Raw genomic sequence first — 20,667 nt, 5'->3', positions numbered from 1 at the left:
TGACCTTAAAAACTTCTAAGGAAGGAGATTCCGCCACCTCCCTAGCTAACCCATTCCAGTGGTTCACAACCCCTGCAAGTTTTTCCTAATATCCAACCTAAACCTCCCCCACTGCAACTTGAGACCATTACTCCTTGTTCTGTTATTTGCTACCACTGAGAACAGTCTAGATCCATTCTCTTTGGAACCCCCTTTCAAGTAGTTGAAAGCAGCTATCAAATCCCCCCCCTCGTTCTTCTCTTCCGCAGACTAAACAACCTCAGTTCCCTCAGCCTCTCCTCATAAATCACATGCTCCAGTCTCCTAATCATTTTTGTTGCCCTCCGCTTTCCAATTTTTTCACATCCTTCTTGTAGTATGGAGCCCAAAACTGGACACAGTACTCTATATGTGGCCTCACCAATGCTGAATAGAGGAGAATGATCACGTTCCTCAATCTGCTGGCAATTCTCCTACTTATACAGCCCAAAATGCTGTTAGCCTTCTTGGCAACAAGGGAACATCACACAACAGAACCACTAACCCAGGAACCTATCCTTGCAACAAAGCCCGTTGCTAACTGTGTCCACATATCTATTCAGGGGACACCATCATAGGGCCTAATCACATCAGCCAAACCATCAGAGGCTCGTTCACTTTCTCCTACAAGAATTTATGGAAGACAACAATGACTCCATCATTATACTGTAATACTTAAAAAGCAAAAACTTCGGTTACTAGAATTTGGATCATCCATAATTTTTACATCTGCTGGATCGAGATATGAGTACATTACCATAAAAGACTTAATACAATCAACTGCAAAGAGGAAAAAACGTGCAACAGCATGCTGAATTACTATGTAAAGTGCAATTTACTATAAATATAGAGAAGAATATGCAACTGTTAAGACAGAAAATTGAATGACAGGACAATGCAATTATATTAAAAAGTAAAATAATCTGTATTCAGAACTGACCACATTGTATTAAAAACATTTACTTTGCAAAAAGCAGATGGAAGTGTTCAACAAATCATATTTTAAAAGCAGTAACTAGTAAAAAGACTGAGAATAAGAAAACAAATAATCTTCAGGAAACATCTCAACTATAGAACTAATGAACCAAACTTGATAACCCCACATATATTGATAAGACCATCAAGACAATTTTAAAGTTAGAATACCTGACAAAAATAACTTATAAAATAGTAAAATACATATAGAACCAGTTGTCAATTTACAAAAAAAGCCAGAAGTATCGGTATGTGCTAAAAGTCCAAGTGTGTAAAAAAGGACACATACTAAGGGCTGGTCTATGTACAGTTTTTGTACTGCTTTAACTATATTGGTTTCTAAACCATTATTACAGTGAAAGCAATACAAAAACCGTGTTTAGACAAGCCCAAAGTTCTGTTTCTTAGGCCATGTCTACACTGGCAAGTTTCTGTGCAGTAAAGCAGCTTTCTGCCCTGTAACTCCTGAGTTACAAGCCACTTAGTGTGCAGAAACTGCGCAGTTGTAGAACTTCGAAAAAACCACCCCAACAAGAGGCGTACAGCTTTCTGCGCCAGGGCTACAGTTCTGGGGTGCCAGTGTAGACACCTTGGTCGATTACAGCGCTGCAATTGGCCTTCGGGAGGTGTCCCACAATGCCTGTTCTCACCTCTCTGGTCATCGGTTTAAACTCTACTGCCCTGCCCTCATGTGACCAACCGTCATCCCCACGCCGTAAATTCCTTGGGAATTTTGAAAGTCCCCTTCCTGTTTGCTTGGTGATGTGCGCAGTGGTCTCAGCACACCTTTCCAGGTGGTCATGCCTATTCCAGACAATCTCCCGATTGGGGCAATGCCAAGCTGCTGGATCTCACCAGCATTTGGGGAGACGAGGCTGTCCAGTCCCAGCTGCACTCCAGATGTAGGAGTTTATATCTACGAACAGCTTTCACGCTGTATGACAGAAAGGGGCCATGACCGGGACACACTGCGGTGCAGGGTCTAAGCAAAGGAGCTGCCGAATGCCTATCACAAGGCACAGAAGGCAAACTGCTACTTCAGTGCTGCACCCATGAGCTGCCGGTTCAACAAAGAGCTTGATGTGATACTCGGCGGCGACCCCACCTCCACTACAAAGACCACTGTGGATACTTTGGTGGCTCGTGTGCCAGCGGACCGAGCCAGGAGGAGGAAATCTTTGACGAGGATGTGGATGAGGCAGAAGATGGACTTGGAGGTCAGAGATGCATGTAGCCAGGAGCTCTTTTCTACCCTGGAGGAGGCTAGCCAGTCACAGCTGTCGGAGATTGGTGAAGTGCAAACAGGAGGGGAGGTCCCTGGTAAGTGGATCTGATTTTGGGAATTGCTGAAGCAAGTTGTTGTGGGCAGGAGGGTTGCAGAAAGAAGGCTGGTCTCCCACCACATGCCTAGTCTGAGCTGCAGAACAGGCTGTTGACTGACTCCTTCACTTTATGGGAATCTCCCTGAGAGATCTCCAGGAAACTCTTGTGGAGATACTGGGCAACTGGAGGTTCTTCGGCAGAGCTGCTTTGTTTCTTGCCCCATTAAGGGTAACTTTCCTGTGCCATCGCAGGATGGGGGAGGGAAGGGGAGTGGGAGGAGAAGAACCATTGCTGCACACAGGCAAGCCACATAGGGGTCAGGGCAAAAGCTGAAGTCTTGGAGAAGACCCTCCTTTGATTCCCTGCTCACCCTCAGCAGAGAGATATCTTCCATAATGATCACATCCTGTGGAAAGTGTAGGGACAGGAATGATCATCAGGCCACCCTACAGTGCTGGCTCTCCCCAAGAGCCATGTGCCCAGTGTACAGCAGGGTCCGGGAAGGGCAATTTATCCTGCCCCTGCAGCTATTCACCATTTTGCAGGTCTTGTGGCTCACGTGTGCTTGCCTGGGGTCAGCCAGTTAGTAACAGGTGTGAGAGTACTGGCTGTGTTTTAAAGCACTGAATCAATGTTGTCTGTGTTGCAAACAATACTGCTTCTGTAAAATGTTGCATTTAAACTTCACAGAGACGACCGTGGAAGCCCAGCCTCCCTCTTTGTTATCGCTGGCTGAATGGCTGTGCAGAATTAGAAAGTGGCTAAGAAGAACTAAGGAGGACTTTCTGCGTGATGTTATGATGCACTCTGCTGCCGAGAAACAGGAATTGAAGGAGTGGCGGGACAGTGAGAAGAGCCAGATGAAGCCACGGAGCGGCTCTTAAAGGTTATGGAGTGCCAAGCACACACGCTCCAAGAGATACAAGCTCTTCAAAGCAAACAGCAAGGCGCCCACCCTCCTATGCAGCCACTGTTGCAAAACTCTTTCCCATGCACCCCCAGACACCGCCAAGACACTCTTATCAACCTCCTGGCTCCAGTCTGTACCCACACCATTCCACTCCTCCCCGCCACAGTTCAGCATTGCGGACTCCCACACCCATCCCTCTGCAGTTTGGCCCTGCTGAAGTACAGTTCCCGTTGCATTGTACTACATCCCTGGACCCCTTCTCCCAGGACCTTCCCTTCCCCCATCCACCTTCCCTTATCCACCCTACTACTACTTTTTGTTTGGCTCTCTCCTCCAGTTGTAGTCGTCTTTTAATAAAGTAATTGTGTTGGTTTAAAAGCAACCTTTATTCTATTAATTGAAAGCAAAAAGAGCACCGCAAAGCAACAAACAATTAGGTTAAACCCACATATTGTATCATGTGCACCAATCATTTCCTGGCATTTCAAGCACTGCACTCCCGAGCATAGCAACAAATATTAGTGGCTTTCAGCTTCAAATTGCTGCCTCAAGGCATCCCTGATCCTTATGACCCTGTGCTGTGCCCCTCTAATAGCCCTGGTCTCTGGCTGTTCAAACTCAGCCTCCAGGCGCTGAGCCTCTGCGGTCCAGCCCTGAGTGAAGCTTTCGCCCTTCCCTTCACAAACATTATGGAGCATACAGCATAGGAATATTGGCTTTGCACAAATGAGCAAAAAGCATAGGAATATTGTCATTGGCCAGGTCCAGCTTCCCATAGAGGCAGCACCAGCGGGCTTTTAAATGGCCAAAAGCACACACAACAGTCATTCTGCACTTGCTCAGCCTGTTGTTGAATTGCTCCTTGCTGCTGTCAAGTTGCCCTGTGTATGGCTTCAAAAGCCACATCATTAAGAGGTAGGTGGGTGTCTCCCAGGATGACAATGGACATTTCGATTTCCCCTACAGTGATCTTCTTTCTTCGGGAAGAAAGTCCCTGCTTCCTGAACAGGCCAGTGTTCCAAAAAATGTGTGCATCATGCACCTTCCTGGACCAGCCTACATTAATATCTGTGAAACGCCCACGGTGATCCACAAGTGCCTGGAGAACCATTGAGAAATACCCCTTGTGATTAATGTACTCGGTGGCTAGGTGGTCTGGTGCCAGAATTGGAATATGACTGACATCGATCGCCCCACCACAGTTAGGGAAGCTCATTTGTGCGAAGCCTTCAACAACGTCATGCACATTGCCCAGAGTCATGGTCTTTCAGAGCAGGATGTGATTAACAGCCCTGCACACTTCTGTCAACACGAGTCCAACGGTAAACTTTCCCACTCCAAACTGATTAGCAACTGATCGGTAGCAGTCTGGAGTAGCCAACTTCCACGTGCTTCTCCAATGGCAGGGCAGCTCTCATTCTTGTGTCCTTGCGCCGCAGGGCTGGGGTGAGCTCATCATACAGTCTCATGAATGTGGCTTTCCTCATCCGAAAGTTCATCAGCCACTGCTCGTCATTCCAGACGAGCATCACGATGTGATCCCACCACTCAGTACTTGTTTCCTGAGCCCAAAACAGCGTTCCACCATGGTCAGCACCTCCACGAATGCCACAAGCAATCTCATGTCGTAGCTACTACACATGATGAGATCAATGTCACACTCCTCTTGCTTTTGTAGTTTAAAGAATAACTCCACTGCCACTCGTGACATGTTGGTCAGAGTAAGCAGCATACTGGTCAACAGTTTGGGATCCATTCCTGCAACCCAAAGAGGCAGGACATGCAGTACACAAACGGTTGATAGTGCCAAATGCAGACGGAAGCACAGGGATTGCTGGGATGCAAAGCAATGCATCACGGGTCATTGGAACAGGACCCAGGATGCCTCACAATCCCGTCCACCTTCCCACAAGTCTTAGCGGCAGAAGAGAAAGAGGTGCTCTGTGGGATTGCTGCCTAGAGTGCACTGCTCCAAATACTGCTGCAAGTGCCAGAAGCGTGAACACGCTATTGTGCATGCAGCTGACAGCGTGAACACGCAACAGAGGTTTCCCTTCAGCACTCTCTGAGCAGCGCTGTAAGTCCTGGAGCTGTAATTCTGCCAGTGTAGACATGCTCTCAGTTTAATCTTAGACTGCTCACAAGGCACATTCTACATATGGAAGCAAAGAACTCAAGGCTAAGGGTTAACTTTCTGATTACTGGAAAGTAGCAACACATTGTCAAATAACACATTGAAATAGAAATATGTATGGATATGTTTAATAGTGTTGAACAATAGGAATAGTGACTCATTCATACAGCAACAAAATATACAATGCAATAAGCCTCATCCTCAAATATTTCCTTAGAATGGGAGAGGAGAAGGTGAATACTGTATATTGTGGTATCTGCTAGCACATGAAAGCTATAAAGAGATACATGTCGGGAGAAAAATCCTTTGCACTAAGAGTTTGAAGGAAAAGAGTGATAAATGTAATGTCAGAATCAAAAGACTTCTCAGACAACTACGCATCAGGGGACCAAATATGCTAAAGATGCATAAGACAGCACTTTTAAAAGGTCCTGGAGCAAAGCCTTTCCCTATTGTTGGTAAGCATCTTGCTGCTCTCTTCCTTACTCAGGGTGCTGGACCATGCTTGGCAGATCTCCATCTTTCATAACAATCCCTGGCTATTAGGCATTTTATAAATTTGAAGCACCCCCCCTTACTGCAAGGACTTGTCTTCATTAGGGAAAAGGGTGTGTTCTTACCTTGTGTTAAGACACCACAGCATAAAATTATAGTGGAAAAAAAGGGAGTTGTAGTATTAACACCTTAGCATGTAGAGGTAAACACTTATCTCCCCACTAGTATTAACACTGAAAACTACAACTGCCTTTTCTTCGCTAAGATTTTATGCTATGTTCTTACCGTCTGTTAGTTAATACATCTTTCTTCCTTGAGTGGATGCACCCATAAAGAGAATTTCTCTCTCTTTTCCTTATTTTAGAGATTCCTGACTTTTACAGGAAACATAACATATGGTAGTCTCTTCTTTAAGATAAAAAGAAAAGGAGTACTTGTGGCACCTTAGAGACTAACCAATTTATTTGAGCATGAGCTTTCGTGAGCTACAGCTCACGAAAGCTCATGCTCAAATAAATTGGTTAGTCTCTAAGGTGCCACAAGTACTCCTTTTCTTTTTGCGAATACAGACTAACACGGCTGCTACTCTGAAACCTGTCATTCTTTAAGATAGTGTTCCTGCAGAATCTACCTGTATTGCTGATTTCAAGAGCAGCAACAGCTTTTGTTGCTGCATGGCAAAACTATGATGAGCCAGGTCTGTGGGCAGACAGCACAATATCTTTCACAGCCACAAGTTCTAGAATTAAAAATAAAATAAAAATGCACGTTCTGCAGAAACTGATAGCTCTGCAGGTAAACACCATCCCAGCAAGGAAAGCTTCCTACTAGACATTTACAAGTAAATTTTTAGAGCCCTCACTAAATTATAGGGACAACCTCCCCTAGAGACGTTTGGCACAAATGATACAGCATGTGAAAAAGACAAACCAGTTCCCTGTGTGAATATTGCCCTTATGATAGCCCTGCAACAGGACAAATAATCCTTTGCACTTCACTGGGGTCCACTTACCATCCAAGGAAAGAAGTTGATGTTTGTAAGGTTCTCACCACAACGCCCTAATGTGACTATTACTGTGTCCATTCTACAGATGGGGAAATTAGAGCACATAGAGATTTACTCGCCTTGCCAAAGACACCACCGGATGCAAACCGGGGAATCGGGGCCTCCCCCCGTTAGCAGAGTAGGTGGCGGGGGAGAGGGGGTCTGTCACCCATCCCCACTGTCGCGGCCGTGGTCTGGGACAACCCAGTGGAGCTGCGTGTTTGGTGCCCCCGTACACGTTCGGGGGGGGGGGGGGGGTCTGGACCCAACACCGCAGCGCCTGGGGGCGGGGAGCTCTAGGCAGGAGGGGGAGGGGTCCGGGGCCTCGCACCCTTACCGGGCTGAGGGAGGGGCTCTGCTAACAGCACCCGGCGTAGACAGGAGCCCCACCAGGGACAGCCGGGCGGCTGCCGGGCCCCGCTCGGGGGTCGTTCCTCCCCCTTCGTAGACACGGCGCCTCTCGCCGGTACCAGCTGGTGGAACGACTCGCTGGTGCCGCCCGGCCCTGACCAAGGCACGGGTCTCCCAGGGGCTCGTGTCGCTCTCCCCAGCCCCGCTATTGACTCCACTTACCGGAGGACGGGAAGGAAACCACCCAGTTGGGGCGAGTAGGTGGGTAGGGGACTAGCCTGGTCCCGTTACCCACAGGCAGACGCACAACGTGCTCCTGCTGCCACCCGGCCAAAATGGCCGCCACCCCCCGAGAGGAGCTGGAGCCACTAACCATAGAGACGTAAGGAGAGAGGGGAAAAGACGCTCACCATAGAGAGCAGGGGGACGCTAAAAGAACGCGACGCCTCAGGGCAAAGGCGTGGCTAAGAGAGTTTCGGAGACGCTTCTGGACGCGTCTGTTGCGTGACGTCATGGCTGAGTGACGCTCTGGGGGCTGGAGCGGAGAGCGAGCTGCGGAGTGGGTGGGGCGGCTGTAACGTAAGTGCTCCCCCTCCTCCCGTGAGGCGGTTCTGGGTGGACTGTTTCCCCTATTCCCCCTCCCTCCCCGTAGCAAGGGGCGGGCCCCGCGCCGGGGCCTATGTGCCGTGGCCGGCGCGGCCCAGCAGGAAGCGGGGGCAGCTGGTGCCCGGAGGCCCGAGAGTCTCTGCGCTCTGGCGCGTTTGGCAGGTGAATTCATCGCTCGTGGTTTCTCAGGGGCCCCAGCCTGCGCCTCTTCCTGGCTACTGCACAGGTACGGGCAGTGCCAGCTTCCCCGCACGGGGCCGCCGGCCTGAGACCCCGCTGCCCGGAGTGAGAGCGAAGCCCCTTCTCCATGGCTCGTTCAGGCCTTCCTCGGGACTGCCAGGGTAGTTTTTTTTTGCTAGGTGCACCCCTCGGCGTGTCAGACTCTGCTCTGAGGAGACCCTTGTATTTCATAAACCACTGACATGGGGTCGGGGTCAGAAGTCTATATCTACGTATCAGTCCTCTCTCTTAAGCCAAAAGTATGTGACTCTGGTTACACCCCCTGAACAAACTGCCCCTCCCCGCCCCCTTTGCAGGGTTGAGTTTGGATAGAGTTAGTTGGCTGCGTTGACTAGACTTACAGAGTTTATTTTGTCTATTGGTAGTATTTTTACACTTCCCAAAATGTGACTTAGTTTTTCTCTTAGTAACTTTGCCAGATTGCGTTTAGGGGAGAAACATGGTCGGGCTTTCAGGATTCCACAAACCTGATACGACTTGAAGGTTGGCTAAACTATTTAATTTCAAATCCCATTATCATGAATGTGATGGAGGGCTTGGGGATCTGCCCATAATTATATTTCTGGTAAAATAAATAATAACTTGGTGGAGTTGTAAAAGAAGCCTGACCAAAACTAGGTATGACTAGCAAGAGCTGTGAGAGACCACTCTGATCTGTGCTAGCCTTTAGAAAGACTCTTGTTAATTACAGTATTGTTAATGGGATTTTTGCTAGGTCTCTGCTGCCCCACAGTTGAAACTACAGTGAACAGCAGTATGCAACAAAGTGTAACTTCCCTGTGTGGAATACTGCCAGCATGAACTAAAAGGCTCCTAGTTCATATTAACGTAGTCCTCTTTGAAGAGGACTGTACTAGGAACCTTTCAGTTTGCTTCCACACAGGGGAGTTACAGTGCGGCACTTTGGTATGCACTGCTATACGCATCAAGGTAGTCCAAACTGCAGGGCGATGTAGGTGACCTCTTTGTTTTCAGTGGTCTGTCTCTTAGGCCTAATATAAGTTTGCAGTTCTTGTACTGATTTTAACAGTTTTGGTCAGGAGTGTATGTATTTAATTTTAACCAAAATAATTTTTGGTACAACCCCTAAAGTGCAAGCAATTATACCAATATAGCTTATTCCTTTACATTTAGGGTAGGATTGGCCAATCTGAGCCTGAGAAGGAGCCAGAATTTACCAATGTACATTGCCAAAGAGCCACAGTAATACGTCAGCAGCCCCCTGTCAGCTCCCCCACCCTGCTCCCAGGGCCTCCCACCCGGCAGCAGCCCCACTGATCAGCACCTCCCCATCCCTCTCCACACCTCCCAATCAGCTGTTTTGTGGCATGCAGGAAGCTCCAGAGGAACAAGGGTACGGCAGGCTCGGGGAGGATGTGGGAAGGGTGGAGTGGGGGCAGGGCCTGTGTCAGAGCCAGGGGTTGAGCAGTGAGCACGCCCTGGCACATTGTAAAGTTGGTGCCTGTAGCTCCAGCCCCAGAGTCAGTGCCTATACAAGGAGCTGCATATTAGCTTCCAGAGAGCCGCATGTGGCTCCGTAGCCACAGGTTGGCCGCCCCTGGTTTAGGGGAATAAACCATAGTGGTATAAGCACTGCATAATGATATAACTGTGTTAACAGTAGATGGTTGAACCACTTTAACTATATAGGTTTCAAACTGATATAGTTAAAGTAGTATAAAAGCAGTGTGTAGACAAACTCTTGGAGAAACCAGTGAGTTCAAAACTGTGGGTTGGGATGGGGTTCTAACAAGAAAAAAATATTTGGGAAAACAGTTAGTATTCCTTATCTGATTAGGGCTTGACAATGAGTATCAAGGGAGATGCATCTGTCTCTAGACAGCAGTATGGTCTGATGGGCAGACTAGAGTGGTCAAACTATTCTCCTTCCTTTTTTCCCCTTTGTCTTCTGTAGCTAAGCTGAGAATGCTTTATCTAGTTTTCTTATGAAAAATGTAAGTCTAGATATGTTAAGCAAGCCATTAATTTTATTTTAATTCCATGTTCTTTGTTAATAAATCTCATATTTGTTAAGATTACAGCTGTTTGGGTGACTTCACAGAAACATCCCAAAGAGAAGAGAACTCCTTTACCCTTCAGCCTTCTCCTTAGAGGTTACGAGTTTCTGGAAAATACATATCCTTCTTAGTCTTGGCCAAGGGTATACCGAGGTCTCTTTCCTCTGGTGAATTGTGTTGCCATCAGGCTGCTGTGGAATAGCACAAAGGGAGGAACTGAGAGGTGGAGGGGGTGTTCATAAGAAACAAATCTTTTTATGTAGAGTTTAATGTCATTTAGAAGCGAAATTGTTAAATTTCAAGGTTATAATGCTATCACGAGAAACTTACAGATGGTCTGGTGGTATTAGGGGTTCACTTAGATGGAGAAGATGCATCCTTAGAAACTTCAGCTGTAAGCATTACCCTCCTCCCTGTTGCTAAGGTCTGAGCCATGCAGGGAGAGGAGAGGAAGAGACTTCCAGCCAGATTAATTGTAATTTTTTTCCATAACCCAGGGAGGAAAAAAGTGGAAATTACTCTTACCTTACTATTTCCTCTCACCCCAAAAGAATTATGATGGTTTCATAAAACATTTGATCTGAAAACATCACTTGGTAAGCATATTTATTATTCAGAAATAGATGCACATTGGCCACAATGAATAACTTGCAGTTCTTTAAATAAAATACAAGAACCCATTAATCAAGTTTTCACTTTGCAGGCCTACAACTCTTTTGTTATCTGCCTTTACACACTAATGTGCTCTTATCACTTGATTACTTTCCAGGCACTTATCGTATTAGGAAGCGCCAACAAACCAATCAGAATGTGATTAAAAATGTGCTATATAGATGCTGAACTGGTTGGACACACTGCAGCTCATAAAAAGTGACAACATTCTGAATTCAGCCATTCTGTTGTCAATGATTTTCCTGTATATTTTTCTCACCATTTTAGTGCAGTGAACTGTGGCAATGTCTTTTGCAGTCATAGATTTGGAGTGGACATCTTTGGGTCTTCAACAATTCTTTGTGCTAGAAGGGAAGTAATTCAGGTTTATATTGCAATGGCCACATTTTAGCCTCGTCTTCATTTTCTGACCCCAACCTTTGTCTTTAGGGTCAATTTGGGGCTTAGTTTTGGGAAAAGTTCCATAGCTTCTCTGAATGACTATTATTTTTTATTTTATACTCTTGTGGATCAGTTCTTTATTAATTAGATCAAACCAGATCTTTACTGAGAGTACAATGGCAATATTATTGCATTATCATTTGATACCCCGCTTCGAAATCTTTTTAATTTCTTTTGTAAATTTGATGTGTCTCTTCAGAACCCCTTGTGTAAAATATGTTTGATCAAAATCTTCCTCATAGTCACTGCAAATTTCATACTTATTGGTTGAAAATGTAGAGAGAGTCTTTTTTGAGAATTCTACCAAGTGTCATTGGGAGGCTTGGGCATCAATTGTTTTTCAGACAACCGATCTTCAGTATCCTTGTGGTTGCAGAAAGATCGAAAGTTCTTCACAATATGCTTTAGATCTGTATTGGGTGTTAATTTTTTCTCACTTAGGGTGCTGAACACCCATGCCTCAGAAGTTTAGAATAATTGCACCTGAGTAGTTCACCCATACCTCTTGTCTGAGTAAATGGTAAAGCTTTCTTGGTCCTATCTTTCTGCATATTCTTGCATGGTATTTTAAGCAACTTGGAATTTATATTCTGCAGTCTTCTCTTCATAAAGATTTCAAGATATATAGGTTAGGAGCTGGAAAGGGCTGTAGCAGATCTGGAGGGCTAAGGAGATGGGGAGGCAGGAGGGAAAGCAGAAATTGTGTATGACTTTTCATGCTCCAGTCCTGCCAAGACTTATGCATCAAAGTCAATGGGACTACTCACAATGTGTGAAGTATGCCTTTGCTAGATCAGAGCCACAGTATTTGATCAGGCTCCATGTTGAAACATAAAATTCTTATGAAAATATAGCCAAATAATTGCTTTTTTTAGTTTTAAATGTTACCTTGTTTTGACATTTTCTGTAGTCTGAGTCTTGTGAGAAATTTCAGAGTTGTGGCTTTGAGATTGTTGATGTTTGAAAATACACTACAAACTCTGGGAATATTTCAGGAAGAAGTGATTTTAAAGTACTTTACAATTCTGCCAGGAAGTCTCTAGAATGAGTGAGTGTCTAGAATATGTTTATCCATCTCCTTGAAATAGTCCCCATTTGCAAAGTGACTTGTTCTACTTGTTTAAAGGGTTTATAGCCCACTTTTAAACAGGAAACATGACCACTGGAAGGAAAAACAAAGGTATCTGTACAAGAGGAGATTTGCCTGTGGAAACTATGGGGTTTCCTTTTACTTCAAGAAGGGAAATTATTAAAAAAATTAAGAGTGTGAGGTTTTGTTAGAGACTATGTTTAAAGCTAACATGATAATAGCTCTTGTAAATTGGAGTAAACTGATATAATTTTCTTTGGTGGAGTGAAGATGTATTATGTCCCAAACTGTTACATTAGTTGTGACTAGGTGGGAGAGAGTGGCAAGCTTGGTCTCTGTATAAATGTGAGAATCTCCAAAGTGTATTTAAAATCTCATCTACTGTGGGGGAAAAAAACACACCCCGGAGCTACATAATTTTCATCGACAGAAGCTGTGGACAGCGCTATGTTCTCCCGCTGACATAGCTACCGCTGCTCGGGAAGATGGTTTTATTATGTTGACGGGAGAACTCTTTCCCATCAGTATAGAGCGGATACATGAATGATCTTACAGTGGTGCAGCTGGATCAGGGCAAAATCTCTTTAGTAGATTTTTGGTGTCATTCCTGATGCATCATATAATTTCTGTAGAGAATAAGGTATGGATTCTGTTGACATTGGTCCAGTTCAGTATACACCCTACCTCATTCTCTGTAGTGTACTGCAAGATACAGGATCCTGTTGGGGTGAAAAAACAGTGTGCTTATCACGCATGCAAAACAAGGCAGGAGAATTGAGGTTGTACAGGCAACCTTGATGATGTAATGTCCTGACTTTTGATTATTTTACTTTACAAAGTTAGTTAATGTAGTATTTTTAAATATGGAATTTCTTGTTTGTTTTTTAAAAAAACAAACCAGATAAATGAAGAAACAAAAATTCAACCTTTTCATCTGTTTGCTAGAGAGAACAACTTCTCTCAATGCAGGGTGAGTGGGTGGGTTGCCCAGTGTTCAGGGCACTAGCTTAAGACTTGAGAGACCTGGCTTCTTCTGTTCCATCCTCTGCAACAGACTTGCTGTGTAATCTTGGGCAAGTCACTTCCTGTCTCTGTGACTCAGTTCTTCTCTATCTGTAAATTGGGGTTAATAGCAACTGGGAAGTTGAGGATAAATAGGTTAAAGATTGTGAGTTGTTCAGATACTACAGTGATGGGGGCCAATAAGTACCTGTTCAGTATGCGTCGATAACAAGGCAGCTGCAAATGTGCCATTCCATGCACAGCCTTGCATATATCAGTGGATAAGTGTACTTAGATTTTCAGGAAGCCTTTGACAGGATCCCTCACTAAATGCTCTTACATGAAGTAAGCTGCCACGGGATAAGAGGGAAGGTGCTCTCGTGGATTGATAACTGGTTGAAAGATAGGAAACAAAGGGTAGGTATTAATAGTCAGTTTTCAGAATGGAGAGAGGTAAATAGTGGTGTCCCCCAGGGGTCTGTTTTGGGACCTGTCCTATTCAACATGTTCATAAATGATCTGGAAAAAGGGGTAAATAGTGAGGTGGCAAAATTTGCAGATTATACAAAATTACTAAATATAGTTAAAACCCAGGCAGACTGCGAAGAGCTACAAAAGTATTTCTCAGAACTGGGTGGCTGGGCAACAAAATGGCAGATGAAGTTTAGTGTTGATAAATGCAAAGTAATGCACATTGGAAAGCACAATCCCAACTATACATATAAAATCATTTAAATTAGCTGTTACCCCTCAAGAAAGAGATCTTCGAATCATTGTGGATAGTTCTCTGGAAAACATGCACTCAATGTACAGCAGCAGTCGAAAAAGTGAACAGAATGCTGGGAATAATTCAGAAAGGGATATTTTCTGTCCTATTATATATCATGTTGCCTCTATATAAATCCATGGTACACCCACATCTTGAATATTGTGTGTAGATGTGGTCGCCCCATCTCAAAAAAGACGTATTGGAATTGGAAAAGGTTCAGAAAAGGGCAACAAAAATTATTAGGGATATGGAATGGCTTCCGTATGAGGAGAGCTTAATAAGACTGGGACTTTTCAGCTTGGAAGAGAGACAGCCAAGAGGAGATATGCTCCATGAAGGTTGTTAAAGAAGTAAAACCTTATTCTTATGTGTATTTCTAGGAATTGACAGTGTAAAACTGGTAGCTGAGCTGCTCAAAATCTATTTTTCTCATTAAGATGAGCACGAGAGAGAACCTTACAATCTTACGCTCCATCTTTACTTCTTTTATTAGTGGGAAATGACTACACCTAACAAGACACCACCGGGTGCTGATCCCAAGCAGTTGGAGAGGACTGGTACTGTTCGGGAAATAGGCTCTCAAGCTGTTTGGTCCCTTTCATCCTGTAAGCCAGGTAAATTGTAAAACACAACAAAACAAACTAATAATTGTGAAATTCAGGGAGGGTATTTTTGCTCTGAGAAAAATAAAACCTTTTTGACCTTGCTAAGTAAAATTGTATGGTGATGAAATTACACATATATAAGCTAGTGTTAGTTTATAAACTAGAGAAATCAGCAAATGATCACTGTTATTTCCTCTGTTTCTTATCTTCAAGTGAAGAAGAATGTATTATAGTCCATTAGAAATAACTTGGGTCTAGTCTAACATAGACATAGTTTGCTAGTATAGCTATACCCAAAAAAGTGGGTTTTAGCCCACAAAAGCTTATGCCAAAATAAATTTGTTAGTTTCTAAGGTGCCACAAGTACTCCTCGTTGTTTTTAGTATAGAGACAGTTATTCTGGAAGAAAAGTGCTTTCCCAAGTATAGCTTATACCTCTTCAGAGAATGAAATAAACTCTACTGTCAAAAATAATATTTTGCCAATGTTGTTGTGTTGACATTGGGGTTTTTGCCAACATAGCTATGTAATCTAAAAAAACCCAAAACTATCCCCCAACCGATATAGCGGCAACACTTAAGGGTAGGCCTGCCATTATGGTGTGGTACTCTAAATGCTATGAGCAAGATAAAACAATCTTAAATGGAGATACAGTGGTTTTGAACATGTCTCTCAAGCAAGAGTAGCTCTTTGACCATATTGTGTGTGTTGGACATATTCAAGTGCCTCCTAGATAAATATCTGTCAGAAAATAATTAAATCAGTTTGCAACAGGTGTGGGAACAGGGATCATTATAGGCTGATACTGTGCGCAGGTTGAGTACATTCCTGATCTGATGTCCACATATATACTTCTGTTTTGGGTTGCACAACATACTTTAGATCTGGATTATTAATATTCGCTATTTATTGCAGATGGAGCTACGAACACTAACTGTGAACAGCAGCTAATGTGGGGAAGTAGCAAAGGGGATGAAGTTAATAGGTTGAATGGCAGTAAAAGAGGGAAAGAGTAGCAAAGGATTGGCAATGGTAAGGGACAAATCATGATTGGTATAAAACAAAAATCATAAGATTTAGACTTCCTTCATTCGATATAATGTTAGTGAATAAAAGTATTACCAGTGAAATGTGTACTTGAGGGGTCTCCCAGTTGTGTACTTTGGTGATTCAGTAGACAGCTTTTCCAAAAGAGTGAAGTTACGTAATTATATAAAATATTTTTTTAAATAAAGAATTAAAGTTGTTTGTCTGGCATTTTATTATATTGATAAAGTATTTTATCATGACTTAAAGTAATGATAAAGTAAAGATCAGCCTTTTGATTACAAAATAGAGGAATGACCTGAAAAATCAGGTATAGTAACATGGCAAACTATTCTGTTTTATGTTAGTTTTACAATGGTTCCTTTATGTAATTGTATCTGTATTATACATGTATAGAACTCAATCCTATAAGCATTCATGCATGTAGTCTTCACTCATTTACGTGGGTACTCCCTTTGACTTTATTGGTACTATTCCACTGAGTAAGGGTTTGTAGGATCAGACCCATGATAAACAACAACATGTAAGTAATTTTGGCCCACTATCTCAAATACCTACTATTTATAAAACAACAAAATACAGGGGCCAGGAGGAGAGTGTCGTATCTGTTCTTATCAGTTTAATCTCTTTTGATGAACACTTGCAACACCTGCTCTGAAGATGGATTCTCCTGCTGCCATTTTTGAAAAAATTGATGCTACTTTGAAGATGTATTCCACTGCTGCTACTTTGGAAGAAAATCCTCTCTCTGCTCCTGAGACATCCCCAGCTACACTGTGTACCGCTACTGCTGCTGCTCCACCAAAGGTCTCTCGGACAATGACTATGAAGAAGATCCTAGGTGCCTCCAGGACATTGCAGACCAGCAGCACGAAGGTGAAGAACAGTGGTTCTTTGAAGGACCCCCTTCAAGATGCTGTTCCGGTAAGATCCTGCATCCTGAGGCCGGCCTGTTGGGACATCGCAACCAGAAGGAACATCCCCCCACTCCTCAGCAGCACCAGCTGCCGTGGGACAGCCCCCCCCACTTCCCGGCAGCTGCCGACAGAGAGCCCCCCCGCTCTCCAGCAGCACCAGTTGCCAATGGAGAGCCCCCTGGCTCTACAGCTGAGATGACCACCTCCCACCCCCACAGCTGCCAGGTCCCTGACGCTGATGGTGCTCTCGCTGCTCTACACACCATCAAGAGAGGAATCTCCATAGACGGAACCAGCACATCTCCAGAGGGTCATGAGCGCCTCGCTGGATGCCTGCCCAGCCTCAGAAACCACCCAGAGGGACTCCAGGACCTTACCGGATGCCCGCCCAGCTGGACCTCTCAACCCCACCCACCCACACCAGGAAGAACCAGCCAGTGATACTGCTGATGCTCCTGGAACCCCCCTGCTGCAAGGTAATGAGGTCACCATCTATCTGCAGTGCCCCCTCGCTGCGGACGTGCTCATCTGCCCCATCTACTCTCCCCTGAAGCTTCCACCTCCTCAGTGGCATCACCAGGTACCTGAAGAGATGCCACAGCAAGCGGGTCGCTTTCAGCTGTGCCCTCTGCAGCCTGCCCTTCGAGACACAGAAGCAATGTAAGATGCACCAAGTCGCCTGCAGGAAACGCCTCAAGGGAACAACACAGTCTCCTGCCCCGGCTCCCAGCCTTCCTGCTGCGCGCTGGCTCGCTGCTCCTGAGCCTCAGCAAAGAAAACTGACCTTGCAAGCTGCCATCAAGAAGCCTGCCCCCGTTGCCAGGCCAGCGGAATGGGATGCTGTGATCGAGCAGATACCTGCTGCCTCGGGGAACATCACCCAGGTCCTTGCCAGCAGGAGGCCCGTCTCACCCTTCCATGTCACCAAGCAGATCTCTATGCTGAGACGACTCAGTGCTACCTTGCCACCTGTCCAGCACCTCCCCATCCCCAGAAGGATCAGCACCCTACCGTGCATAGCTGCTCGAGATCCTGTCACCGGAAGAGCCAGCACCTCCATGCCCCAGACCACTCTGTGAGCTCCAACCACCAGAAGAGCCAGCGCCACAACGCCCCAGACTGCCCTGCGAGCTCCAACCGTCAGAGGAGCCAGCGCCACACCCCGGACCGCCCTGCGAGCTCCAGATGTCACTGGAGGAACCAGCCCCGCAGCCACACCAAAGCACCAGCCCTTCATCACCAGACGGCCCAGCACGGCCCCCAAGTCCATTCTGCGGGACACTGTCTACGGGAGATCTCACGCTCTAGCAGCAACCGCCCAGACAGCAGCCACTCATAGACGGACCAGCAGTGACCTAGCAACCCCTGAGCCGGATCGCGTCTCTCCGACCACTAGCAACGCCAGCATCCCGCCAGAGATCCCACCCCAGCACCCAACCGAAGGGAATCCTGACCCACGAGATAGACGGCAGGCTGACCACGCAGCAGGCTCAAAGCCTGCACCAGATGAGGTCGAGAACTCTGAGGGCCAGCAGCCGATGGTGAGGGCTGCCACTCCGTGGCATACTGCCTGGACCGAGGAGCTACAAGCAGCAGCATCCTTTGACGACTTCGACCTCCTCGTAAACAGGCTCACCCAAGAACTGTCTGCGGAAATCACTCCCAGGAGAAGTTTGAACCAGGAGAATGCCCCGCCTGCCCACAGAACGCCAGCTCCGAACCACACCACCACCACCAGGGGAGCCAGAAGTAGAGACGCCAGCCACCGCTACGATCCAGCAGCAGTTTCAAGGATCCAAAAGCTGTACCAGGCGAACTGCTCCAAGGCCATGAGGGGAGATCCTAGACGGGCCCTTGCCCTACTGCACGATTCCATCTGAGCGTCTCTACAGCTACTTCAAGGATGTATTCGACTGTATAGCCGCGCAGCGCCCAGAGTGCCTCCACCCCCTGCCCCGTGTCGACGAAGCAGGTGTCCTGGAAACCGACTATGCGCCCAAGGAAGTGATGTCCAGACTCTCAAAAACAAAAAACACAGCTCCTGGGAAAGACGGCATCCCCTACAGCCTCCTGAAAAAGAGAGATCCCAGCTGCCTGGTCCTCACCACGCTCTTCAACCAGTGCAAGCGATTCTGCCGGACTCCCAGCTCCTGGAAGAAGGCCATGACTTTACTGGTGTACAAGAAGGGCGAGCGGGATGACCCCAGCAACTGGAGGCCCATCTCCCTCTGCTCCACAATGTATAAGCTCTATGCCAGCTCACCAGGTCGGTGAGCGGGGGAGCCATCGGCTCCATCCAGAAAGGCTTCATGTCCATAGGGCTGCTGTGAACACAACTTCATCCTCCAAACCACCTTCAACTTGGCCAGAAGGGTGCGGAGGCAGTGCACAGTAGCGTGGCTCGACCTGGCTAACTCCTTTGGGTCCATGCCCCACCACCACATCTTTGCCACACTCCAGGAGTTTGGGATGCCAGAGAACTTCCTTCGTGTGATTCGAGAGGTGTACGAGGGATGCAACACCACCATTCGGTTGGTCAAAGGGGAGACCGCCGAGATCCCGATCCGGAGCGGAGTTAAGCAGGGCTGTCTCCTCAGCCCCATCTTCTTTAACCTCGCCATGGAGCTGTTGCTGTGAGCGATCTCCAATGGCACAGATGGCTTCAACCTGCATGGTGAGAGGGTGAGTGTTCTGGCTTATGCAGATGACCTGGTCCTGACTGTGGATGACCCAGAGAGCCTCCAACGTATGCTAGATGCCAATAGTCAAGCTGCCGACTGGATGGGGCTCCGCTTCAATGCAAAGAAGTGCGGAACACTCCACATCGATGGCAGCAAAAGGGACTTGGTGCAGTCGACGGAGTTCCAGGTCCAGGACGAGCTGACGGGTTTCTATGTCCGGCAGACACCCAAGGACACCATCCAGGAGATCTTGCAGGACGCCGCCAAGATCGACGCCTCCCTGCTAGCACTGTGGCAGAAGATAAAACGCACTGAACACCTTCCTGATGCCCCACATCTCGTTCATCCTAAGGGGATCCGCTGTGGTGAAGGTACCCCTCAACAAGGCAGACAAGATCGTCCGGCCACTGGTGAAGAAGTGGCTGTTCCTTCCCCAGAGAGCCAGCAACAAGCTGGTCTACATTGCCCACAGGCATGGTGGTGCCAACGTCCCCCGCATGGGCGACCTGTGTGACATTGCAGTGATCACCCACGCCTTCCGCCTGCTGACGTGTCCTGATGCCATGGTAAGGAACATCGCGGGAAACACCCTCCATGACGCGACAAAGAAGCAGATAGGCAGAGTCCCTTCCAACCATGACATCGCCACCTTCCTGAGCAGTTCCCTGGATGGCGAATTCGGACGGCACAGGCGCGACATTGCTTCACTATGGTCCCACGCTTGCAATGCCACGTGTTGCTTGGGGAAGTGCATTGGCTGCCACTGCGAGTGGTGCGAGGAGTGCCAGGAGCTGGGAGTCCTGGTGTCGCAGATCAGGTCCGACGACAATACCATCGTTACCCCGAGCGCCAGGGTCATGCTGGAGAGGACCCTGAAGGCAGCCATCCACTCACTGTATATGGAAACCCTGAAGCGTAAACCAGACCAGGATAAAGCCTTTGAACTGACCAACAAGTGGGACACCAGCAACCACTTCCTCGCCGGAGGTGGCTTCACCCATTTCACCAACTGGTGGTTCATCTGCAGTGCCTGGCTCAACTGCATCCCACTCAATGGAGCCGTCTACCACGGGAACAGAGACCAGCATCACAGGAAGTGTGGCTACTCCAACGAGACCCTGTCCCACGTCCTGTGCAGCAGCAAGCCCCACTCCAGAGCCTGGCAGCTGCGACACAATGCCATCTAGAACCGCCTGGTGAAAGCCATCACACCACACCTGGGGAAGGTCGCCGTGAACTGCACCATCCGTGGTACTGATAGCCAGTTGTGACCTGACGTGGTATCACCATCGAGGTCTAGAAAAAGATCATCCTCATCGATGTCACGG

At 46.8% G+C, this 20,667-nt stretch overlaps 2 protein-coding genes across 28 annotated transcripts in view; one reads left to right on the top strand and one right to left on the bottom strand.

Annotated features, from left to right (window-relative positions):
* ABCE1 (ATP binding cassette subfamily E member 1) overlaps nt 1-7,630 on the bottom strand; it is a 33,592-nt gene extending 25,962 nt beyond the window's left edge. The window contains exons 1-2 of one of the 4 annotated variants that reach the window (XM_073341238.1): nt 7,238-7,630; nt 6,868-6,940 (exon numbers count right to left, since the gene is read on the bottom strand). The gene's annotated coding sequence lies outside the window, so the exon portion shown is untranslated. The remainder of the gene's footprint in view (nt 1-6,867; nt 6,941-7,237) is intronic. The other 3 variants (XM_073341240.1, XM_073341239.1, XM_073341237.1) reach the window with 3 other exon arrangements.
* A 116-nt stretch (nt 7,631-7,746) lies between these two features.
* The window catches only part of ANAPC10 (anaphase promoting complex subunit 10), a 301,756-nt gene continuing 288,835 nt past the window's right edge, over nt 7,747-20,667 (top strand). For 7 of the 24 annotated variants that reach the window (XR_012158580.1, XR_012158581.1, XM_073341259.1 and 4 more), the window contains exons 1-2: nt 7,879-8,019; nt 14,583-14,703. Coding sequence is in view for 21 of the 24 variants with exons in the window: in XM_073341259.1 (XP_073197360.1) it covers nt 14,589-14,703 (115 nt within the window). In the remaining 3 variants the exon portion in view is untranslated. Of the gene's footprint in view, nt 7,831-7,871; nt 8,084-10,612; nt 10,712-14,582; nt 14,704-20,667 lie in introns of those variants that run through there. The other 17 variants (XR_012158579.1, XM_073341257.1, XM_073341256.1 and 14 more) reach the window with 10 other exon arrangements.

The sequence above is a fragment of the Lepidochelys kempii genome, chromosome 4 (assembly GCF_965140265.1).
Source record: "Lepidochelys kempii isolate rLepKem1 chromosome 4, rLepKem1.hap2, whole genome shotgun sequence".
Classification (NCBI taxonomy): Eukaryota; Metazoa; Chordata; order Testudines; family Cheloniidae; genus Lepidochelys; species Lepidochelys kempii.
The sequence above is the reverse complement of the archived record's forward strand: the minus strand, read 5'-3'. Positions and strand labels throughout refer to the sequence as shown.